The 25,219-nt window shown below is 42.9% G+C and overlaps 1 protein-coding gene across 2 annotated transcripts; it reads left to right on the top strand.

The window, feature by feature from the left end:
• The first annotated feature begins 14,267 nt into the window (after positions 1-14,267).
• On the top strand, positions 14,268-23,934 carry ccn2b (cellular communication network factor 2b). 2 transcript variants are annotated; one of them, XM_035635322.2, is made up of 5 exons: positions 14,268-14,490; positions 16,264-16,480; positions 18,810-19,061; positions 21,401-21,612; positions 22,364-23,934. In XM_035635322.2, the coding sequence occupies exons 1-5, from the start codon at positions 14,437-14,439 to the stop codon at positions 22,667-22,669; spliced, it is 1,041 nt and encodes a 346-aa protein (XP_035491215.1). In that variant the 5' UTR covers positions 14,268-14,436; the 3' UTR covers positions 22,670-23,934. The 2 variants fall into 2 exon arrangements, with proteins under 2 accessions (XP_035491215.1, XP_035491214.1); XM_035635321.2 differs by having other exon boundaries at positions 14,279-14,490; positions 21,356-21,612.
• The last annotated feature ends 1,285 nt before the right edge of the window (positions 23,935-25,219 follow it).

Here is a 25,219-nt window from a genome sequence, read left to right as displayed (position 1 = left end):
CCCCCTCTGTAACTAAGTCCACATTTGCCTATGACTTTAATTACATCTATGATGCGTTCCATCACCTGACGCTTCTTTTTCACCTGCTCATGATGTAGAGACATGTTTGCCAGCCAGAAGGCTTTTTACATCTGCCCTTTTAGCCAACAGAAAGTAAGCATCAGCCCTATCTCTGTGGATCTTACTTTTCTCATGCTCCTCTCTCCGCTGATGAACATGTTTCCATGTTTTCATACCTCCCTTTATGAAAGGACTATCACTTGCTGCAGGTGTAAATGCCAAACACAGAACAATACAGTGATTGTGTTTTTTCACTGTATGTCAGCCACTTGCGGTTGGTGACATGCTTGCTGTGAAAAACTTTAGCAAGCAGACGATGTTTTGTGGGTTGCTGAGGATGGTAATGGAAAACATGTCTGAATCCTGTGGTTGAGGATGAGCAAAATAATCAAAATGATCGGTCTCCTTGTGTACACCAGCATCTGTCTGTACCTCTGGGATCTTCTGCTTGGCTGCTGTTGTCTCACTGGATACTGTCTCTTTATCTCCTCTCTCAGCATCTGACTCCCCTGAATTGCATGGCATTAACAACGCAGGAGGGCATAGACACTGTTATGTCATGACCGCAGATAGGAACTCTTGATTAAACAACTTGAACCTATTATTTATTCAATCATTTTTACTGTAATGCATTTATGCGCCACAATGAATTCTGTCTAGCGTAACTCTAAATCTATAGCCTAATGTTAACACCATTCTGAATATCTGGATATCATATTGTATCTATCACCTCTCCTGCTCTATGTGTGTGTTATCTGATCTTACATGAAATAACTTTAATTTCTATTGTTTGCTCTGTTATCCTCTCTACCTGTCCCTTCTGCAGTCATGGCCTCTGGCTCCTCTTCCTCATTTTCAGCAGGGGACTGGCTTATCTGTTGCTCAGAGGCTACAAAAACAATCATGAAGAGGTAATTTTACTGTATATACAGATCAAGCTTGAGGTTGTTGTTTTTTTCATCAATATTTGCATAATATTAGCAAATTCTGTGATTCACTATGGGCGATACAAATAGGCTAATATTTAAGCCTAAAATGTTAGCCTAATAATTACACTGCTAATCATTAGGCCTATATGTCTCTTTACCAGTTGCCACTTGGGTCTGTCCTGTCCAAAACAATTCTGTGAGTTTGGCACATTTGGCAGTGCCCTCCTCCAATGGCCCTTTTTCTCTTGAACCTGGCCTCTTCAGCCCCTCCCGGTCTCTTACTACAGTCCGTCCTCGCTGACGCTCGTCGAGACGGTGAAGCTGTCGGTACCTGAGAAGCTATATGGACCCAACCAACTCTATCTGGGAGGAGGGGGGAACTCCCTCAGATGGTACGCTGAGAACTTTAAGACAAGTGAACTAACGGGACAATTGTCAAGTTTTTCTTTTTCGACTGGCCCAAAAGTGAAGTGAAAGTGAACCGGCCCACCGGGAATCCTGCCTCTGACCCATCAAGCATGGATTCAACTAGACTTACTGTGAGGGGTGGCTGCCCACCCCTCACAGTGAGGGAGTACCAAGCCATTTGGCAGTAGCAGAGCAAAGACGATTGGCTGGGGTGTAGTTTTTGACCATGTTCTGGCGAGCCACTACCTGAAGCCAGTGCACGGTGCAGATGAGCGGTGTAGTGTTGGAGCATTCTGGATGAGCTGCAGAGGTCGGATGGCACTCGCCTTTTTTTTTTCTTGCCTACCAGGTTTTCCTGCAAGATGCCGGTATTGGTTTAAACTCTCATCATATTCGATTGTCGATTCACTATGGCCCAAATATAATCTTCATTACCACAACAAACCGAAAACATGTAAAGACTTCTCATAAACACATGGAGCACCATTGCACCATTGGTTTAGCAAAGCAGTTCTCTTTCTCTCTCTGTCACAAAGCCATCACTGCTCCCTCACATTGTACATGCGCTCACATACACATGCTCGAATAACAGAGGGGGAGGCGTAGGAAGCCACACTGCTGCAGAAACAGCTTCTCACCTGTTTATTCAAATTTCAATAAAGTAGATCCCTTACCGGCGAATCAGCTGTTGTTGCCATTGCATGAACGCGATGGTGTGAATGCGTGTTGTGAACGCGCTGTTGTCGTGATTGACAGCGTGTTGATGAGTCCCAGTTGCTGCTGCTCCACAGCGATGATCAGCTGTTTATTCAAAATGTATCAATACTGTACATAACGTGTCGAAACTCAAAAAATTCACTCAAAGAACCCTTAACAACAAACATGCCAAGATGAACGGTTCTCGAGATAATACTGACAGACAGAAAACTCACATCATTTCTTTGAAGAACACATATTATAATACAGACTTTTTTGCAAATAATAATGTTTTCCAAGAAGCTACAACACATATATAGGTTGTAAGGATATTTCAATCAGGAGAAACAAGAGAATGAAAAATGATTATTTATTAAAATTTTTAACAATTTTATGCGATGATGAGGCTTGATAAAAGTCTTTGGCACCTGGAGTCAATGGGGAGATTATGTAGTCGAGGGCGCCTGCCGAAAGCCTTAGCCATATAGGACCCCCCCCCCAGTCCAGACACTGATGGTGATGGTGGTTTGAAGACTTGCTGAGACTGATGAGTGGGATGAGTCTTTGAAGAGCAGGCGGAGAAGGGGAGGAGGAGGGTGCATCTGACAGCAGCATGAGAAAACTATGAACTGAGAGGAGACATATTTAAATAAACAGCAACAATACAATAGGCTCACGAGGCAGGTGTGTCATGATTCTATTGGGTGAATATGACCGGCTGGTTAACAGCTGATCGCTTTCTGACGCTCAGGGAAATGATATGGACGAAAATACGTGTGAGCATGCATGATGAAGAGGACAGGCAAGATGAATGAGAAACATTCTATGAAAGGAAGTATGCATTGAATAGTCTTCCTGACTGAACTTATGCTAGATCTACATTAATGGTGGTGATCATCATTCATACCTCAGTTGTTTATGATTAAATTCTTTACTACAGCACACAATTGTTTACTGGTACAGTAAAAAAGTTGTTATAGATCTAGCCTCCTAAATTTATGTCAAAGTTCACCAGATTGATCGATTTAACTTTGAAATGTACACATTTTTCTTCTGCATTTTTTTTTTCCCATTTCAAGCACTGGTTATGATTCTGTGGGAGGTGTCATGGGGTGAGCAGGAAGCGGGACCCAAATACAAAGGTGATAAAAAAAAAGATATTTAATAATAAAAGAAAACCAACATACAACTAAAGGTGTCCACAAAATGTAGCAAAAAACACAGATAATCCAAATACTGGAGCCAGGGGGAAAACGACCAGGAAACCAACAGGCAGGAAAAGGCAGGAACAGACCGGGCCAGACAACAAGAAAAAACAGACGACCCAACACAGACAAAGGGAAGCACAGAGACTAAATACATACAAGGAGGGCAGGGCAATTAGAACACAGGTGAGACACATTAGGAACAGGTGTAGACAATCACAGGGGCAGGAGACACAGGAAAAACAAGACACCAGAAACTAGACACAGGACAGGAAGTGAAACAACACAAGGAACTAATTCAAAATAAAACAGGAAATGAAAACACAAGATCATGACAGAACCCCCCTCTCAAGGACCGAATTCCAGACGGTCCAAAACAAATCTACACAGAGCAGGGTGGTTGGAAGGGGGCCAGGACAGACCGAAAAAAACGTCACTGGGGAACTGGACAGGGGTTTTGCTGGGGGATTTCAGCAGGCGTAGGAGCTCTGGGGGACGGCCCAGAGGCCAGCCATGCAGGCGTAGCAGTTCTGGGGGAAGGCCCGGTGGCCTTGCAGGCAGGCACGACAGTTCCGGGGGACCACCGACGAGGGACACGTCGGTCGGCCCGCCGACTGGTGAGAAGGAGCAGAGTTCGGCTGGAACACCGACGAGCGACGCGTCGATCGGGCCTCCGACTGGCGACGTGGAGCAGGCGTTGGTCGGACCACCGACGAGCGACGCGTCCAACGGCCCTCCGACTGGCGACGTGGAGCAGGCCTTGGTCGGACCGCTGACGAGGGACACGCCGATCGGCCCACAGTCTGGAGACGTGGAGCAGGTGACGGTCGGACCACCGACAAGGAACGCATCCATCGGCCCACCAACCGGCGATGTAGAGCAGAGCTCTGTCGGACAACCAGCGAGCAGTGCGTCGATCGGTCCATCAACTGGCGACGAGGAGCAGGCCTCGAACGGACCACCGACGGGGAACTTGTCGATTGGTCCTCCGATGGGCGACGAGGAGGAACAGACGTCGACCGGACCACTGACGAAGAACGCGTCGATCGGTCCAACGACTGGGGACGAGGAGCAGGCATCGGCCGGACCACCGACGGAGAATGTGTCGATCGGTCCATCGACTGGGGACGAGGAGCAGGCGTCGGCCGGACCACCGACGGAGAACGTGTCGATCTGTCCATCGACTGGGGACGAGGAGCAGGCGTCCGCCGGACCACCGACGGAGAACGTGTCGATCGGTCCATCGACTGGGGACGAGGAGGGGCAGACGTCGACCGGACCACCGACGAAGAACGCGTCGATCGGTCCTTGGACTGGAGACGAGGAGGGGCAGACGTCGACCGGACCACCGACGAAGAACGCGTCGATCGGTCCTTGGACTGGAGACGAGGAGGGGCAGACGTCGACCGGACCACCGACGAAGAACGCGTCGATCGGTCCATCGACTGGGGACGAGGAACAGGCGTCGGCCGGACCACCGACGGAGAACGTTTCGATAGGCCCATCGACTGGGGACGAGGAGCAGGCGTCAGCCGGACCACCGACGGAGAACGTGTCGATCGGTCCATCGACTGGGGACGAGGAGCAGGCGTCGGCCGGACCACCGACGGAGAACGTGACGATCGGTCCATCGACTGGGGACGAGGAACAGGCGTCGGCCGGACCACCAACGGAGAACGTGTCAATCGTTCCATCGACTGGGGACGAGGAACAGACGTCTGTCGGACCACCGACGGAGAACGTGTCGATCGTCCTTCGACTGAAGACGAGGAGGAGCAGACGTCAGCCGGACCACCGACGAGGAGCGCGTCGATCGGTCCTTCGGCTGGAGACGAGGAGGGGCATACGTCGACCGGACCACCGACGAAGAACGCGTCGACCGGTCCTTCGACTGGAGACGAGGAGGGGCAGACGTCGACCGGACCACCGACGAAGAACGTGTCGATCGGTCCTCCGACGGGCGACGAGGAGGAGCAGGCGTCGACCGGACCACCGACGAAGAACGTGTCGATCGGTCAATCGACTGGGGACGAGGAACAGGCGTCGGCCGGACCACCGACGGAGAACGTGTCGATCGGTCCATCGACTGGGGACGAGGAGCAGGCGTCGGCCGGACCACCGACGGAGAACGTTTCGATCGGCCCATCGACTGGGGACGAGGAGCAGGCGTCGGCCGGACCACCGACGGAGAACGTGTCGATCGGTCCATCGACTGGGGACGAGGAGCAGGCGTCGGCCGGAACCCCGGTGGAGAACGTGTCGATCGGTCCATCGACTGGGGACGAGGAGGGGCATACGTCAACCGGACCACCGACGAAGAACGCGTCGACCGGTCCTTCGACTGGAGATGAGGAGGGGCAGATGTCGACCGGACCACCGACGAAGAACGCGTCGATCGGTCCTTCGACTGGAGACGAGGAGGGGCAGACGTCGACTGGACCACCGACCGGGAACGTGTCGATCGGTCCTCCGACGGGCGACGAGGAGGAACAGACGTCGACTGGACCACTGACGAAGAACGCGTCGATCGGTCCAACGACTGGGGACGAGGAGCAGGCGTCGGCCGGACCACCGACGGAGAACGCGTCGATCGGTCCATCGACTGGGGACGAGGATCAGACGTCGGCCGGACCACCGACGGAGAACGTCTCGATCGGTCCATGGACTGAAGACGAGGAGGAGCAGATGTCAGCCGGACCACCGACGAGGAACGCGTCAATCGGTGCTTCGGCTGGAGACGAGGAGGGGCAGACGTCGACCGGACCACCGACGAAGAACATGTCGATCGGTCCTCCGACGAGCGAGGAGGAGGCCCTGATGTCGACCGGACCACCGACGAAGAACGCGTCGATCGGTCCATCGACTGGCGACGAGGAGGAGCCAACGTCGACCGGACCACCGACGAAGAACGCGTCGATCGGTCCATCGACTGGCGACGAGGAGGAGCAGACGTCGACCGGACCACCGACGAAGAACGCGTCGATCGAACCATCGACTGGCGACGAGGAGGAGCAGATGTCTTGACTCGAGGCGGCATTCCAAAGCCTTCTTAAAGTTGGCAATCTCAACTCCTTGGTTAACAATAGCTGGTAATATTGCTTCATTGCTAGCAGCAGACGCACTCGCCTTCTGACTTTCTTCTTACTTTGGCATTTTGACACTGAGCTGCGTCCGAGACATTCAAACAGATTTTAAGCAACATCCTGTAGTGTTTTAAAGGTAACATGAAGATGATGACACGGAGCGCTCGGGAAACACGTCTCCTCCATTACTGCGCACGAGCTCCCGGACGCGAATATTTCAACTTGAAGAAGTGAGGCAAATGACGCAGATAAAAAAACGAATCTGAAAGAATCTGTTGTTAACTGTGTCCTTAAGCAAAAAACTGTTAAGATGATTTATTTTCAAATGAGGAAAATAATTACCATAAACACCCAATGTAACATATATGTAACACCACAAATTTACCATAAACACCCAATGTGGCACATGTTTGACAATAGGGCATAATATAAAAAAATTATAATCCAAAATGTGTTCCATTTGGTTCAGTTGTTCTGTTTCATATCACCAATAATTTTCCATTAAGGAGAAATGGGTTCAGGTTCTTATGTATTCTTGATTGCAGACAAAATCTAAAGAATCGAGGTCAATAGAAGATTGTTGAAATGTCTATTACCCTTAAAACGTTGCAATATCAGACATCGTAGGATTTCTTAAAATGCCAAGACACAATTAATGTTAGGGCTAGCTCACTCTTCTCGTGCTATAAGACATACTCAGTAGTACTTTTAATTTGGTATTTTGAATGCATCGTATATTATCGTGTGATTTCGAGCGATCATTTTCTGTAATTTAGTACATGATATTACAACAGTTTGATATACCAGTATTTCTGGTTTGAAAAATATATAGAGAGTGAGGAGAATTTTGACAGCAAGGTGGAGCAGAGCAGATAAACACCTGAGCAAGCAAACTGAGACATCACTATGACCCTGAGGTCTGCATGTGATCAATCGAAACTTGGATACGCTCGTGGATACAGGTTTATAAACCACAACATTACCTTTTGCCTCTGAGTCTCTGTTTTTACGCTCTCAGTTCCTGACCCTGTGCTGGTTTATATTATGCGTGTGGTCTCATATTAAAGTCACCATACAACTGCCTACATTTTTCAAGTGAGAATGTCTGTGCACAATACTGCTCTTCTTGGTCATAAAAACATAATTTCAGTGATACTCTGAGGAAAATCCTTTGACTGTGTTAAGGTTTTAAATTGTTTTAAGGGTCAGTTGGTAATAAACCACTCTTGATCCTTGCTTAAGTGTGAGTTACAAATATAATTGGCTTTCCTCTGAGGTAAACAGGCATTAAGGAAACCCACAGTCATGGACCTGCCTTCATTTTCTAATATTTCAGGAGGAAAGTTACCCAATGTAGTCAGTTATTCTGACCCAATAACACTTCAGCCCAGCAATCCACCCTCCTGGGTCATGGGCTAATCTGGCTCAAATAACATTAGTCAGCGCATTAACGGGTGAAGTCATGGCAAAGGAAATACAAGTCATCTGAGACAAAGGAGCGATGGAAAGATCGTGACCTGGTCTCTGTCTCGCTGTTCACCAGGAGGTTCAGGAAGTGGATGATAAGCCCGTTGGCCCTCACACATTGTCTGGGATATGAGAGCAGCGAGGGAGTTAACAGTTCATGGGAATTTCAGAGTCTGCTGATGCATGTCAGAAAAAAACTAAGAGTGTCTGCGTTTTTGAACACTGCAGCTTGGAACTGAAACATTTTGATTGTCTGATAGGTAGTATGTTCAATCTCTTTGCACAAATATCCAAGATAAGTATCAAAGGCAGGAACTGTCTGAATTAAAGCATTTTATTAACTGAGACACTAACACTGGTCTGGTCCTTTTGAGACAGCTCTACACATTCTTATCTGCGCTCCACATCGAAGCTTATCTAGTAAGCTTTACCAGCTAACAATGGCTTCTCCCTCTACTGCTGTCTCTTGCTCTGTGTGCTCCATGTTTAGTTACTCCTCTACCTCCTTTAGTGATAATAATACTTGTAATAAGTGTAGTTTGTTTGCCAGGATGGAGGTGAGGCTCAGTTTTTTAGAAACGCAGTTCTGCACCATGGAGAGTAGATCATTAGCTGATACTGTTAGCCAGTCCCCGCTAGCCAGTGTAACCAGCTCCAGTGTAGACTCTTCAGGTCCCCCGAGCAGCCAGGAGGACAGGGCGGCTGGGTGACTGTCCGCAATAAGAAGCAAAGTCCTAAACTGAAGCCCACGGTTCACCACCAACCACTTCACGTTTCTAATAAATTCTGCCCTCTCGACCCACCCGCTGAGGAAACAACTCTGATCATTGGCGACTCTATTTTCAGGAACGTGAAGTTAGCGAAACCAACCACCACAGTTTGTATCCCTGGGGCCAGAGCAGGCGACGTTGAATCCTATCTAAAACTGCTGGCTAAGGATTAACGTGGATATGGTAAAATGATTATTATATAAACTGTTTTTACCCCCCGACCACTTCAACTATCTAAACCAAAAGTAAATAAAGAGGTGAGATTCATACAAACCTTATAAAGATCAACACAAATCCTATCAATGGACCTAAAGATAGAACAATAAAATGTGGATTATGAAATATTAGGTCACTCCCATCTAAATATTTGTTAGTGAATGATCTAATAACTGATCATCACATTGATTTATTCTATATGACTGAAACCTGGCTACAGTCAGAAGAATATGTTAGTTTAAATGAATCAACACCTCCTTCTTATAATAATACTCATATCCCTTGGACCACAGGCCAAGGAGGAGGGGTAGTAGCAATTTTCCAATCAGACTTATTGCTCAACCCTCGACCTAAACATTGTTTTAAATCATTTGAAAGCCTAACTCTTAGCATTTACACCCAAGCTCGAAATGTCAAAAAACTGTTATTCTAGTCGTTGTGTATCGACCACCAGGCCCTTACTCTGAATTTTTAGACTTTTCATCTGAGTTGGTGCTTAGCACATATAAAATCATTATAGTGGGTGATTTCAAAACATTCGTGTGGATGTTGCCAACAACAGTCTTAGTTCTGCCTTTAATTCGCTAATAGACACAAGTCAACCAAGTCAACTCAACCAGAGCTCAGCGGCTCGATTCTTTTAATTTCTTATGATTTTATTTATGATTTTGATCATTTTAAAGAACTGGAGTTGGTCCCTGGGCGCTGTACTCTGAACAAAATAACCTTTTCCCGAGTCAAGATTTGTTTTTGGTTGTTTGGTTGGTTCCTTAGATGCTAAGGAGAGGCACATTCAAATAAGAGAGTATCTTTCAACAAATCATGAAATAAAAATTGTCTTACTCATGAACGTTCTGTCCCCCTCAATAATGAAATGATGTCTACGTCTTTGATAGGGAGCAGTCTACTGCAACTACATAATTTACTCAACTCGAGTCAGCAGCAGTAAAGCTGACAATATACCATATATTTGAAAAACAGGACAACTACCTCAAGTTCCTGTAAAAGAAGGCTAAACTAAAATCAACAACACTGTGTGTTCAGTCTTTTAGGCAGAGTTTCAGTGCTTTAGCCGGACTGAGTCATTCAGCTCCAGCTGCAGCCAAAAGCACCAAGCTGCACTCCGATTCCGGTCAAACACCTTGACTCACTTCAGCTGTTGTACCGTAACACAGGATGTAATTAACTCTACATAGCCTGCTGTGACTAACAAGCTGTAGAGTCAGGTGGCTTGTTTTCACTTCCAGTTCACATGAGCATTTTAGAGACCATGGTCGAAGAATTGCTAATTACCAAACAAAAGTTATACAACAAAGTACTACATTACTCCACAGCCAAAGCAGGGTGTTTTTCTGCTTGGCTGCACCCTGGAGAGAGATTTACTCTCCAGTTACAGAATGCGATGAAGTGATAAACTGCCAAACAACACATGGTGGATTTTAAAGGGGTTTTTGAGGACTAGTATGGTTTGCCAAAAGGGCTGACTTCTTGAATTAATGACTGGCAAAATGTTCTGACAGTCCAGCAATGTAAAGGAGCACCACAGGGTTGCTTAATGCTATATTTATATTCCGTATTCTTTTCTATTTGTGTGATTCTTGTATTTCTACATTTGTATTTCTTATATTTTGTATATTTGTAAGATGTGTTGTGTAACTGATACCTCCTGCTGTAACACTGGAATTTACCAGCTTGGGATCAATGAAGTACTTATCTTATGTTATCTCTTATCTTCTGGTGGTCCCATTGAGTTAGCAGAGTCTGTTCTGATCTGAGTCAGAGAAGAAGGGGGCTCAAGAGTTTCAAGAATCATAAAGTCATTGGTTTGACCCCAGCCCCTTCAGTTTTAATGTCAAAGTGTCATTGTGTTGATCGACAGGATATTAAAGCACTTTAAGTGGTCGATAAGACGAGAAAAGCGTTATAGCGGTGTAGTCAATTTACCATCATTAATTAATTGAACTCATTGACCCAGAGTGTCGCCACACCTCCATCTATCCTTCCGCTCATTGACATGAGCATGTAATGATGGGTAATTCCCATTGAAAATTCTTTAAGCTGGTAAGTGGACCTTTTTGTTTTGCTCCATATATACTGATTCCAATGGTCAAGAATGAAATTAATGCTCAGTGATACTGATAGTTTAGTCTTAAAGTTTCTTTCTGTGCTGCTGAACCTGGTTTCATGTGGGAGCGGGTTGAGGTGATGGTCGCTCACCAAGAGATTCAGATAGCATTTCAAGACTAGGGATATAATCTGTTCTGACCTACTTCTTCAGGGCAGACTGAACTCTAAAGGGACTCTCTATCCGAAAATGATGAAATGAGCCGGGGCTAGGTGATTAGCATGCTAACTTTGGTAGGACCATAGTGACAGTAATAGGAGCAAACATAGTTGCCATCATCGTTGCTTTCTAGAGACAGAACTAGGTGAGTAAAGGAATGAAGTTTGATATTGAACTCTAAAGTTTTTTCTAGAATCCCAGCTTCTGCCAGTGCACATGCCGTTGTGTCCTTGGGCAAGACACTTAACCCTAACCTACAGTGTATGAATGTGACAGAAAAATGCTCGGTAAATAGCAGCGCTGTACGAATGTGTGTGAATGGGTGAATGTGACTTTCCTGTTAAGCGCTTTGAGTGGTCTATATGACTAGAAATGTGCAATATAAATACAGTCCACTTACCATTTACAAAAACTACAGGGTTTAAACAAGCACTTAGGTTTCATACATATCATCTTGAAACAAAATAAACAATAAAACTCAAGGGGGAAAAGAGGAAGAGATAAAATATATTGTCTAAGTGTATAGTCAAGCTGCCTTCAACTGAAAGTAGATACAAAGAAGCTGAAAGAATTGTTGACCACTAAATAGTCACCGACCACAAATTCAGGGCAACACTCAGTGTGTGTGTGTGTGTGTGTGTGTGTGTGGTGGAAGGTAGAGGAGGAGGAGAAACAACAACTGATGGAGATTTACAACACAGGTCAAAGCACATGTGAGTGGTGCTGTGCAGCCTGACGCATCATGTCACCTGTCTTGGCACAGTCACTATTAGCCTGTAGTGAGTGGTGAGGTTTTATGTAATGGCTTATGTAAAGTTTCTGGCAAGAGAATGGAAACAAGTAACATTTGATATTGCGGTTCCTGCAGAATGGCAGCAGATTGCCAATGCCCTGACTCACTGTTTTCATACTTAGCCACATCCAACAGCTCCTTCCTTATTTTTATGAAAACATTCACTGATATATTTGGATTGGGGTATAAAGTCGCAAGAACACATCGTAAAAGTATTGAATTTAAACAATTTTGTATTCAGATTTTTGTTGAAAACACAAGTTAATTTCTTTTTTAATTTCATGTTGTTTTTTATTCAAAGCACTTATTGCCCTGTTTATACAATTCAAAAATGTGCATAATGACAATAAAGCTGGACATTTAAACTTTTCACACACGACAACCAAATGCACCAATGGTAAGAATACAAGGAAGTGATAAACAGGAAGTGGCATCATTAAAATTAAGGAGCATGTTAAACTGAGATTATTGAGGTTCATTACCAGACATTAACACAATGTAACCACCAGCAGTGATTTCAGTCCATGGCAGTGAGACACTCAAGACAGTTATTATCTGTGTTAACATCAGGGGTAAAGAGTGATGGATTCTATTTCACTGTCATCAATAGCTTTCTTCAGTAATGAAGGGTGAAAGTGTTTGTGATTCTTCAAAAACACAGAGTGGGATCTGGAACATAATTAAATAGCACTAAATCAGCCAAAATGGAATTAACACATTTCTGAAAGGCTTAGTCAAGAGGTTTGTCCAGGGGAACACCATAAGTATACAATGAAGACTTGGTAAAAGTTTTTTTACAATAACTTTGTGTTAATAACATCATTATTCCAGCACTGTAGGTGCAGCTCTTTCAACCTTGCACAAACCACCCAGAAATGTACCAGCCTCCAGACTTTATGTTCCCCAAATCTGAAGACACAATTCTTAAGACAGAAGGTCATGGATTCTAAGAGGCCTTAATAGAGTAAGGCCTCTTAGAAACACATTGATAGTGTAAAAAAATCATAACATACTACAATTTGTTATCATAAAACTAAATGTAAATTATTTCCCCAGTAGAGACAAGAAGCCCCTAAGGAGCATTTCCTCACATCATTTTTAACTGTATAAACTTGTTATTTACACGTATGAATAACTTGATTTTCAAATGTTGATTTTGCTTTTACCTTAACAGCAACATAATTGTAATATAACAAACATAAATGATTTGCCAATTAATTTAGAATTAATCATATGAATCATCATTGATAATGAAAGTAAAATCTTTTTTCATTGCTTTTAAATACCCTATAACACACTGCAAGTGTTTACACCAGGGTTTACACAGTAACCCCCCCCCCCCTCACACACACACACCGCACACACACACACACACACACACACAACAAAATATGAATCAACTTCCCACATAACCACTTCTCTTTCTTCCATTTTTCCTTTTTCCAGTACTACTATTTTGATACCAAAGATTAGCAGCATCACTACTATCACCTCTACCATCAAAGAAAAATATCTAATAGGAAAATTGGCCCCATCCAGTGGTCAAAAGGCAAATTAGAGCATTGTCTTAACAATTGCAAAAGAAAGATTATTGCTTTGATTCAAATGTAAATTGACCAGACCTCAGAATGAGCACGGACTAAAACAGTTCAATGAATAATTGTTCTGTGTGGACTGGAGCTGTTGTCTTTTGTAGATCCCTTGTATCTGCACAAGCTGAAGGACAAATGTTTCGAACAGGGGCCAAGTGCTGTTGTTCTGGTTCCTGAACTGCTGCTTCCTGAACGGTAGCCCTGCCATAATTACAGCTTTATGAAGCGAATTGTACTGTGAGTGTCACAGTGTTTTTTCTGGTATTTAAGAACAGCCCTGTTTTGTGTTTGTGTGTGTATGTGTGTGTGTGTGTGTGTGTGTGTGTGTGTGTGTGTTTGTGTGTGCCTGCCTCTGAGCTTCCACTGACAGACTGCCTCTGCTGTTCTGCAGTCTGTCAGTGTTTGGCTCACATCACCCTCTTTTTCCATAATCATAACTGCTGCTGCCTGAAATCGTTTCTCAGATTTCATGAACAACATTCCTGAAATTCAAACTCAGACTCTCCACTGGTGAGGTGCGGCTTACAGCTTTGACCACTCATATGTTACAGTAACTGTCAGAGCCACCCTGCAACTGACACACACTGCAAATTGGAATGCAAATTAAGACTCAAAATGACCAGGGTTAGTGCTGTCAGTCACCTCACAGTAAACGCCCCCCCGTCTGTTGGCATTTTGTCCACTCACAACTGTACGAACTAAGAATGTAACAGGGGAGGCTGCCTCTGTGAGAAGGCCATTTGATTTGGAATATTTTCACCTCTCAGAGCGGAGCAGCATGGCTCTTGTTTCTGCGGCTACACCCACTGGGCTGGTATTTAAGCCCATTTCTCCTCCCAGGCTTCAACAGTTTGCTGCAGAGAGAAAAACAAGAGTGAGCCTCCTGGCCACAGGAACCAGTACTACTGAGTGGACTGCAGCTTGCAGTGCAATATGTCTGTGGAAACTTCACCCATATTCTCGATTCTTCTTCTTATCATCTCATTGGTAAGTTTTCATTCTCTCTGTCAAAAGAAAAGTTAACTTGAGCATGGACTCATATCAAGACTTTGGAAATTTGCAAGTAAATATGTATCTTAGAGTGATTCTTACTCCTCAGATGATAAAGTTAAAGAATGTTGTATGTGGGTAGAAAAGTAGGGAGCTCCTGTTGGGTTTACCACAACCACACTCAGATTTACAAAACTACTTTTCTGTTGCTGTCATGTTTTCCTCTTCCATACCTGCTCCTGTTTGCTGGGCTGATGCTTTACAGTGGGAGGGAAACAAAACATGGAAAGTGTGTGCTGGCCCATGTGATCACAGTCTGGTGTCGCCATCTTGTGGCATTGGGTGCACTCATCAAACTGGTCCAAAACAATAACAGCCTCACTCCACAAAACTTCATTACTGCATTACTCATGATGTTGTTGGCAAATTTATTGAAGTCTTCATACGTTTTATATTGTAACATGGCCTCAGCAAACTCTTCTATCTCTTAATTATTTAGCTAGAATACAGGTGTATATCTGTAGCTCTTCAGGTTTGTTCTTATAGAGTAAAACCTATTTTGAGGATCTGTAGCAAAGCTCAAGAGGTAAAACACATATTGTAACAGTATGTGTAATTTTAATATCACTTTACTTACTACATGCCTACACTACAAGTGTCCTACATGGGTACCGCCATTGTTGTGTGAGGTCAGACAACCGTTCCTCCTGATGTTCACCAGTGGGGACTGTGGCTATGTGTGGAATTTTCTAATAGGAGGTTGGAAAGTCTTGAGTTGTCTGAAAAGCAGCATTGGTTCAGACAGAACTGAAATTGCATTACATTACATTAAAATCCAACCGTATTCTCTCAGGTGTACAGTGTGGCCAATATGAGTTAACCCTGATTACTGTTTATTACATGTCTTCACTTGGTCCCATTTGAGGAACTAAGACTCAGGATCCAAGTGGGTTACAGTATAATTGTTAGTTTTTGTTACTATGTAGTTTAATGTGTAGTTTTATTCTATAATCATGTCTGAGTCCTGTATTTTTATTTTCACAAAGCAAGTTTTTGGATGGGATCATCATCATACTTAACTCATGTCATTCAGACCATCATCTAAATAAGGGTGAATGCATCCAGCACCTTTGTTTTCATTTTAGGAAAATTACTCTAAATAAACAAGACTTCTAAAAAATATGCTTCAATCTCGCCCAATACCCAGCAACCCTTAAAATAATAAAGCGATATAGATAATGGATGGATGAAAGATAGTATATAATTCACAGATGAGTATGATTGAACATTCTCTTTTGTTTGTTTTATTGTTGGTGACTTTCAATTATCCATATAAATTTGTCATAGAAGCATATAAACTAATTATTTTGGTTCCTATTCTTATTCCTTTTCATATTGCTACGGAATTAATGAAATCAATTGCTGGGACATCACGGTTTGTGTTCTCTCTTTCTGTTCAGGACAACCACATTTAGAACTGTCTTTAGGTTAATTCTATTTTTTATGCACAAAGTTTGGGCAGATTTTGAGAATGGAACTGCTACAGTTCCCTCCATCAGCATGTCCTTATGTGCTGCACTCGTATTGTCACGTCTAAGAGATCCTGAAACAGCATCATTTCACAATTGTTCTGCCTCTGTTTCTCAGAATCACTGCACATTGATAATATTATATAGGTGTCCTCAGATGTTAAGGCTGATTCATTCAATTGAGTCGAGAAAAAAATGAAATTTGTGTGATCTTAATCAATGGTTTGTGTGTTTGTTGCAGACAGTGGCCCAGGACTGCTCCCAGTCCTGTGCTTGCCCCACAGACTCCCACCTCTGCCCGTTGGGGACCAGCCTGGTCCTGGATGGCTGTGGCTGCTGTAAGGTTTGTGCCAAGCAGCTGGGGGAGCCCTGCTCCCTGATGGAGCCCTGCGACCATCATAAGGAGCTCTACTGTGACTACGCTCTGCTGAGTGACACTGTCACTGGCATCTGCCTGGGTAAAGCATTCTTCCTAAAACACACCACCTTATAACATTTTTATTTCCCCCCACACAAGTGGAACATATACCATTCAAGAACTGACTGATGGTGATACTAACAATGACATTTATATAATAATTTAGATAAAAAGTCCTACTTTTCTTTAGAATATTTTATGTACAAAGTGAATTGTTTGGATGATGGATGTTATTTAACCCTTGTGTTAAGTTCACTTTTTGGACCCTTTGCTACTGTTTGGGTCAAATTGACCCAGGACATTATTTAGGTTTTAAAGACAATACAGAAATAAAAAGTTACATACAAAATCATTAACATATTTTGTATTTATCTCAATGCCCAACAATGTAAATAACATATGTGATTATTGTTTGCAATTAATCTCTGCTAGATCACATTTAACAATTTAAATTACATTTGCCTCCTCTGGTACGCCATAGCTAAAAGCTGAATGTATTTCATTTTTAACAAGACTATTTCAAAATTATTATGGCTGGACCATGTATAGAGAATATGAGGACTTGGGAATGTAGTTAAAAACTGTTGTGGAATATACATGTAAAATGATCACTCAAAGAAAAAGTTATAACTGCAGAATATTTTTCTCACTGTAGCCATTTTCATACTCACCGGCCACTTTATTAGGTACACCTTGCTAGTAAAAGGTTGGACCCACTTTTGCCTTCAGAACTGCCTTAATTCTTTGTGGCATACTTTCAACAACTTAGAAACATTCCTCAGAGATTTTGATCCATATTGACATGATAGCATCACGCAGTTGCTGCAGATTTGTTGGCTGCACATCTATGATGCGAATCTCCCGTTCCACCACATCCCAAAGGTTCTCTATTGGATTGAGATCTGGTAAATGTGGAGGCCATTGGAGTACAGTGAACTCATTGTCATGTTCAAGAAACCAGTTTGAGATGATAAGAGCTTTGTGACATGGTGCATTATCCTGCTGGAAGTAGCCGTTGGAAGTAGAAGATGGGTACACTATGGTCATAAAGGGATGGACATGGTCAGCAACAATACTCAGGTAGGCTATGGCATTTAAACGATGCTCAATTTGTACTAAGGGGCCCAAAGTGTGCCAAGAAAATATCCCCCACACCATTACACCACCACCAGCAGCCTGAACCGTTGATAGAAGGCAGGATGGATCCATGCTTTCATGTTGTTAACGCCAAATTCTGACCCTGCCATCCGAATGTTGCAGCTGAAATTGAGACTCGTCAGACCAGGCAACGTTTTTCCAATCTTCTATTGTCCAATTTTGGTGAGCCTGTGCGAACTGCAGTCTCAGTTTCCTGTTCTTAGCTGACAGGAGTGGCACCCGGTGTGGTCTTCTGCTGCTGTAGCCCATCTTCTTCAAGGTTCGACGTGTTGTGCGTTCAGAGATGGTATTCTGCATTCCTTGGTTGTAACGAGTGGTTATTTGAGTTACTGTTGCCTTTCTATCATCTCGAGCCAGTCTGCCCATTCTCCTCTGACCTCTTACATCAACAAGGCATTCTCGTCCACACAACTTCAGCTCACTGGATATTTTCTCTTTTTCGGACCATTCTCTGTCTACCCTAGAGATGGTTGTGCGTGAAAATCCCAGTAGATCAACAGTTTCTGAAATACTCAGACCAGCCCGTCTGGCACCAACAACCATACCACGTTCAAATTCACTTAAATCCCCTTTTTCCCCATTCTGATTCTCGGTTTGAACTTCAGCAAGTTGTCTTGTCCACCTCTACATGCCTAAATGCATTGAATTGCAGCCATGTGATTGGCTGATTAGCTATTTGTGTTAACAAGCAATTGAACAGGTGTACCTAATAAAGTGGCCAGTGAGTATAAATTCTGCAGTTGCTCTTTCCAGCATGCAGCACACACACTTTCACACCTACTGTAAATATTCTGTTTGGTTAAGGTGCAGGATGGTGCTTGGGTAGAGCGTGCTGAAGAGATTATAGGAATGTCATCACCACGCCCGTTCGCACATTAATCGGACATCACACAGACTTTGTGCTTGGGAGCTGACAGGAGGAAAATGGTTTAAAATCCAATTCATCTGTTATGACATTTGCGTTCACACATACAGCTCCTCTGGGAAATCTATAGAAAAGTTTAGAGTTGCAGTGCATGCATGAAGGAGAATTGCCCCTTACACTAAACACAGCCTCTGTCTGGGTAACAGACTGCTTCTCCACCTCTATGACACTCTGGCAACACTGCCAGTTAACGCCCCACGATGACTGCAATAGAGACTGTTAACCCCCATTCTGGGTTTGGCCAACAAAACAGTGACAGCGCCTCATATTTTCTCCCTGTCTCCAGCTCAGGAGGGTCACACATGCGACCTTGGGGGGGTGATCTACCGCAGTGGGGAGTCCTTCCAGCCCAGCTGTAAGCACCACTGTGTGTGTATGAATGGAGAGATTGGCTGTGTGCCAATGTGTGCCAGTGAAATCCGTCTACCCTCCCCCGACTGCCCGTATCCACGTCGTATCCAGATCCCTGGGAAATGCTGTGAGGAGTGGGTGTGTGAGCAGACGCCTCAGGACCACCACTACCAGTCAGTGATTGCCGGTCAGTGTCACATACTGCTTAGAGTCTTGCAAAAGTAGGCTGGTGTGAAAAGCAAATGTTTTTTAATATTCAATTTCAATTCAATTCAATTATATTTGTATAGCGCAAAATTAAAACATACATCGTCTCAAGGCACTTTACATAGTGAGGTCGAGACCTCACAATATTATAGAGAAACACAACAGTTCCCACAATGAGTGGCACTTGGTGACTGTGGAGAGAAAAAAATCCCTTTTAACAGGAAGAAATCTCTAACAGAACCAGAAACATCTGCTGCAGGTTGGTGAGAGGAGAGAGATGGGGAGAGAGGAGGGGTGGACAAAAAGAGAGGGAGAGAAGAGAAAGAGACAACTATCAGAATAATTCTTATAATAACAACAATAGTACTAACACTTATAGATGCAATGACATTGGTATAATATAATAACTGATTTGGATCCTGCAGCTCTGGAGTCAAAGATTACACTAGGAGAGGGATAAATCACAGAGTTAGTGACATTTAATATAAATACATGGGGGCAGATAGAGAGAGAGAGAGAGAGAGAGGGATGTATATGTATGATGGGAGTTACCCAGCAGTCTAGGCCTATAGCAGCTAAGTAAGAGATGGTTCAGTAAACACCTGAGCAGCTCTAACTATAAGCTTTATCAAAGAGGAAGGTTTTAAGTCAAACCTTAAATGTAGAGAGGGTTTTTGCCTCCCTGGTTCCAGAGGAGAGGAGCCTGGTGGCTGAAGGCTCTGCCTCCCATTCGACTTCTGGGAACCACAAGTAGTCCTGAGTTTACAGAGCCAAGTGATCTATTGGGATAATATGAGCGCTGTAAGATAAGATGGAGCCTGACTATTAAGGGCTTTGTAGGTGAGGAGCAGGATTTTGAATTCTATTCTGAATTTTACAAGTGTCAATGCAGAGATGCTACCACTGGATAAATATGTCAGAACTCGTGCTGCAGCGTTTTGGATTAACTGGAGGCTTTTCACAGACTTATTGGGACATCCTAACTGTAATGGATAACAGTAGTCCAGTCTAGAAGTAACAAATGCATGAACTATCTTTTCAGCATCCTTTTTAGGATGTTTTCTAATGTTCTTGATATTGCGCAGGAGAAAGAAGGCTGCTAGAGACTTGTTTTTTCAGTCAAAGGTCCAGTCCTGGTCAAAGATAACTCCAAGGTTAACAAAACTGAAATCTATCTGATAAGTAAGATTTAAACCAGTGCTGTTCCTTTAATCACAATAATGTGTTCTAGTCTCTGTAATAGAATTTTGTGATCAATGGTGTCAAATGGAGCAATAAGATCTAACAGGATGAGAATAGAACCATGTCCACTGTCTGAGGACATGAGTAGGTCGTTGTTAACCTTCAGCAGTGATGTTTCTGTACATGAGGTTTTCTAAATCCTGACAAGAAGTCTTTAAGCAAACTATTTCTTCGTAAATAGTCACATAACTGGTTAGCAACAGATTTTTCAAGGATTTTAGAGATAAATATATGGGTCTATAGTTAGCTAAGATATCACGGTCTACAGTTGTCTTTTAAAGCTGAGGTTTAACTACTGCCCACTTAAAGGCCTTTGGTACGTAGCCTGTTAATAGAGATGAATTGATCTGATCTAATATGGAACTGCTGATTAAAGGTAATACATCCTTAAATAGCCTTGATAGAAAGATCTAAAAGACAGGTTGATGGCTTGGATGAAGTGACCAGTGATGTCAGCCCAGACAGATAATAAATATACGTCTGCATGAAATTACATGGTGATTAATTCAACAATTGTCGAGACATTTCACTCTGGACCACAAATGTCAACCTGCTGATGGGGCCAGGGGAAAAATCATTTGGATGTTTTTCTGGACACCGTCTCCAACAAATTTCATGCAGTCCAGCCAAAAGTTGTTGAGATATTTCAGTCTGAACCAAAGTGACTGAGCAAGCAACCAACCTGTTGCTGTATGTGGCCCTAAACTAATGTGCATAATGTGCAATACTGATTTATATTGTTGTTCAAAAGTACAATAGGCTCTCACTCACTAATGGAGGGTCAAAAGCTAAACGCCTCTTCAATTCTTGAAAGTTTTTTCACTTGTACAGAAACAAACTATCATATATCTCCCTGCAATCACCTCACCAGCCACCACACAGCTGATTTAAATGTCTGTAATGCCATTTTCTCTATAGTCTAAACTTTGTATTTAATTTTGAGACAACAACATAAAGTTCGTTCATTCTCTCATACTGCTAACTCTTGTATCTCTTTACACCTTTTCCTTTACCCTCCTTCCTCTTGTTCAGGAGCCTCTCAGATTCACCACTTGCCCTCTTCAAATCCTGTCTCAGTCTTTAGACAGGTGTCTCACTATGGGCCACTACAAGAGAGTCCCAAAGATAACTGCATAGTCCAGACTACAGAGTGGAGCGAGTGCTCGGCCACCTGCGGCATGGCAGTCTCATCCCGTATCACCAACGACAACCAACGCTGCCAGTTGGAGAGGCAGACCAGGATATGCATGATCCGACCCTGTAACAGCCAACAGGAGAAAGAAATCAAGGTCAGTAAGTTTACTTTTAGCTAAAAGATGATTTAGAGGGAGGGGTTTCATTCACTAGTGTTTGGAAGTAATTTTATTCATATTTTAATGCATGTTCTGATAGGGTGTTGATAGTAAAAGAACTCAAAAATCCCCCTGATCACTTGCACTGATGTTTCAGTACTATGGCCAATTTAAAATCCCAACCACCTGTCAACAGTTCTTAATTTACTGTAAATAAGTACTCATTATTATTATTTATTACATTCATTTAGCTGACACTTTTGTCCAAAGCGACTTAAAATAAGTGCATTCAACCATGAAGATATTATCAAAAAAGGGCAAGAATCAAAAGACATAAACATTCATCAAACAGGTAAAACCAGCTTCAAGTGGTCATTTTAGATTTTATTTATTTATTAAATTATAATATTAATATTTTAAATTCAAGGAGTAAGGTGCAGTGTGAACAGGTGAGTTTTCAGTCTGAAAAGAAACCATTGATGGGATTCTGCTGTCCTCATGTCACACCTGAGATGTGAGTGGGATGAGGCTGGACATGGTGCTTCTGAGGACAGTTTTACATTATTAATCATTTATATTGACGTTTCGTTTAGAATTTACCAAAAACTAAGAGCAGAGGTATGGATTGACCAGCAGATTAATGATATGTTTGGAACAGCAGTTTCTGTATTATATTGTCAGTATATGACAAAGTACAGTGACTATGTGATGATGTTGAAAAATAACAATGGTCATCTGTGTCCTATAGAAGGGGAAGAAATGTGTCCGGACACCAAAGGCCCGGCGAGGGATGCGCTTACAGCTGTCAGGCTGCTCCAGCACCAGGCTGTACAAACCAAAGTTTTGTGGTGTCTGCACAGACAATCGCTGCTGCACTCCTCAAACCACAATCACAGCCGAGGTGGAGTTCCGCTGTCCAGAAGGAGATGTCTTCATGAAGAAGATGATGTTCATCAAGACCTGCTCCTGCCATCATGACTGTCCTCAAGATAATGACATCTTCCTGGCATCCAACAGTCGGAGGATGATTGGGGACTATGATATCAATATGTGATGGGAGGGTTATGCAGTCACACACACATTGACACATAAATCAAAACTGCGCCAATACATCAATCAACCCCACCCTCTATCCTTAGAACTGCATGCCTAGCTCTGTGCCAGTATTGCTGAGATGTTTGTCTGGACAACATCCATTGAGAGGTGATTCAACTTGCAGAATGACCTCTAAAATTGGCCCGAATCTTGCCAAGATTTACACACGTTGGTATTAACATGTTGGAGGATATTCATTTTTTGTAAATCAATGCCCACACAAACTATATACAGTTGTCCCAGCTACAGACATATAACACAAAAATGATTCAGCTGTCCTTGCATCTGCTCACAATTAATCCTTGCAAGTTTAGAGATGAATTTTCTTGGGTTCAGCCTTTGTTTAGTTGATGTTAAGATGCATACTGACGACATACTGATGAAGAAATGTATGGAAACTTATCAGGTCTAACAATTTGGGGTTTTTTTCTGCCTCAAAAGATAAACCCATCATAAGGCAGCTGCTGCTGATGCAATAAGCAGAAGACCTACTAAGTGGAACTTTAAGCTTAGATATTTTGTAATGTTTCGAAAGATTGAAAATGAATTACCAATCTCAAAGATAAAAACTTAACTAACAACAGAGCAGCCATGTTGTATGGTATTCTATTGCATAGGATTAAGCCTGTTGAGATAAGTGGATACGTGTCTGCAGATACAATTACTCAAATAGAGAAAAAAATCAAAGAGTAAAGAACATGATTTTTCAGGTCTATATTCTTGAGCTAAAATAATTTAATCTTGTCCAAGGTTTTTTAACTATCTTGAGAAAAACTATCTGAGATTGACAGCTCTGACATTGTAACCATCATTTGTTATGGTATGCATCCTGAGAGGCTCGAGGTTGACTGCTATTTGCTGATTAGTCTTGTTCAGTGTCCTTTGTCTTTCCACTTATGTTAGTTTTCCATTTTGACGCCATGTTCTAAAGACCAGTGGAGGGAAGAAAAACATGTAGCATGACTAAAATTGCTGTTACCCCTAGTATTTACTGTATATTTAAATAGAGAAGAAGGATGGACAAATTTAGCATTGCTAAATATAGTTTGTGTAAATACTGTAAGACTGTACAGTTTTGTACTATAATTTAAACAACTTGTTTAAACACAGTGTTGTAGCTCTGTAACTATCATATTGCTTGCTTTTTTTTCACTGTAGCCACCTGACTAAGATACAAGTTGCACTTTTAACTCTGCTTCAATAAAGAAAGTATATTTTTATAGATACACTGCTTATTTGTCTCGTTCCAGGTGCAAAAAATAGCAAGCACAGAGTTTGCTGCTCTATCATAACAGCAGCAGTGGGTTATACATAAAAGAGTACAGCAGCAGTCTCACGTGTTATATAAGACCAACTTTGAATTCAAGCCGCAGGCAGTGATGCAGAGACCAGGCTCCACTATGTCTATTCAGACAAACAAGTCAAATCATACGACGAACCATGTTGTATGTGGTAAAATTGGCGCTTCCTAAACTAGCGCCTCTACCAATGACAGGAGGTACCCCACAAATACTTTTTTCACCTCAGATCATCATGGGCCTTTATTTGCTTTACCAATGCATGTTTATTGACCTTGTAAAGGTAAGAGTGACATGGCAGAGGATCAGCATGGTACAGAATATAAGGAAATCCATTGAAATACACAAACTTGAGGGACTTAACAGGTCCACAGATGACCTTTAGTTGGATTGTACATAACTACAACTAGAGGTCTACGGCCTTCCCACCGGGAAAAGTCCTGGTATTCCCAATAACCAGTCTGACTATGCTTTGGAGTAATTCCTCAGAAGATGAATTCAGGTGAAGAATTTTCCAAGAAAGAGAGAGAAAACATCTGAGATCTGTTGTAGCTCAGTTTGAACCTGTTTCTCATTTATAGAGTCGGGACCCTGTACAAAGAACAGATCTAATTTTTTTCATGCAGAACAGACAGCCAGTGGACCATTACACCATGACCATGAGAAGATAAACCTGTGGTTCTAAACTAATTTGACCTGGCAACAATCTTTCACAGACAGAGAGGCAGCGTCTGTAGAAACTTGTTGGGCTCTATTGTTCTGCAGGCACAAAATCAGCACTAGGCCAAAGCCTGTTTTTAATGTAATTTTCCTGGTACGCAAGTATTTTTTTGCCTAATTTGGGAATTTCCTGAGCACCAAATTAACATGTTTGTTCTGAGTTAGGTGGAAAGGTGCAGCTGAGGCTGTTATTAGCCAGGCAAATGCAATTTCAGTTGACATTGTGCCATTAGTGTTCAAACCTGCTCAGATCACATCTTATTGCATACACAGATGAGAGGAAATTTTAGTGGCTTTAGTTGGCAGTGGTGCACACAGACCTCTCCAAAATGTTCTTTTCTTAAGCCAGAGGCTGTGCTAAGTTTGCACTGGAATGGCACAGCAGCAGTGACCTCATTAAATATTTAAATCTCCAGACATAGAGACAGTATCATCTGGATCTAACTCGAAGTAATGTTTTTGTGGGTTTTTTTAGCTCTTACCCACACACT

The sequence above is a fragment of the Scophthalmus maximus genome, chromosome 5 (assembly GCF_022379125.1).
Source record: "Scophthalmus maximus strain ysfricsl-2021 chromosome 5, ASM2237912v1, whole genome shotgun sequence".
In the NCBI taxonomy this organism is placed as follows: domain Eukaryota; kingdom Metazoa; phylum Chordata; class Actinopteri; order Pleuronectiformes; family Scophthalmidae; genus Scophthalmus; species Scophthalmus maximus.
Note: the sequence above shows the minus strand (reverse complement) of the source record. Positions and strands in the feature narration are given on the sequence as shown.

Bases quoted from the DNA above. Each gene is read 5' to 3' on its own strand.
- ccn2b (XM_035635321.2), top strand. From the start codon at position 14,437: ATGTCTGTGGAAACTTCACCCATATTCTCGATTCTTCTTCTTATCATC. The intron at 16,481-18,809 runs GTAAAGCATTCT...CCCTGTCTCCAG, and splicing joins TGTCACTGGCATCTGCCTGG to CTCAGGAGGGTCACACATGC. The intron at 19,062-21,355 runs GTCAGTGTCACA...CCTCTTGTTCAG, and splicing joins CTACCAGTCAGTGATTGCCG to GAGCCTCTCAGATTCACCAC.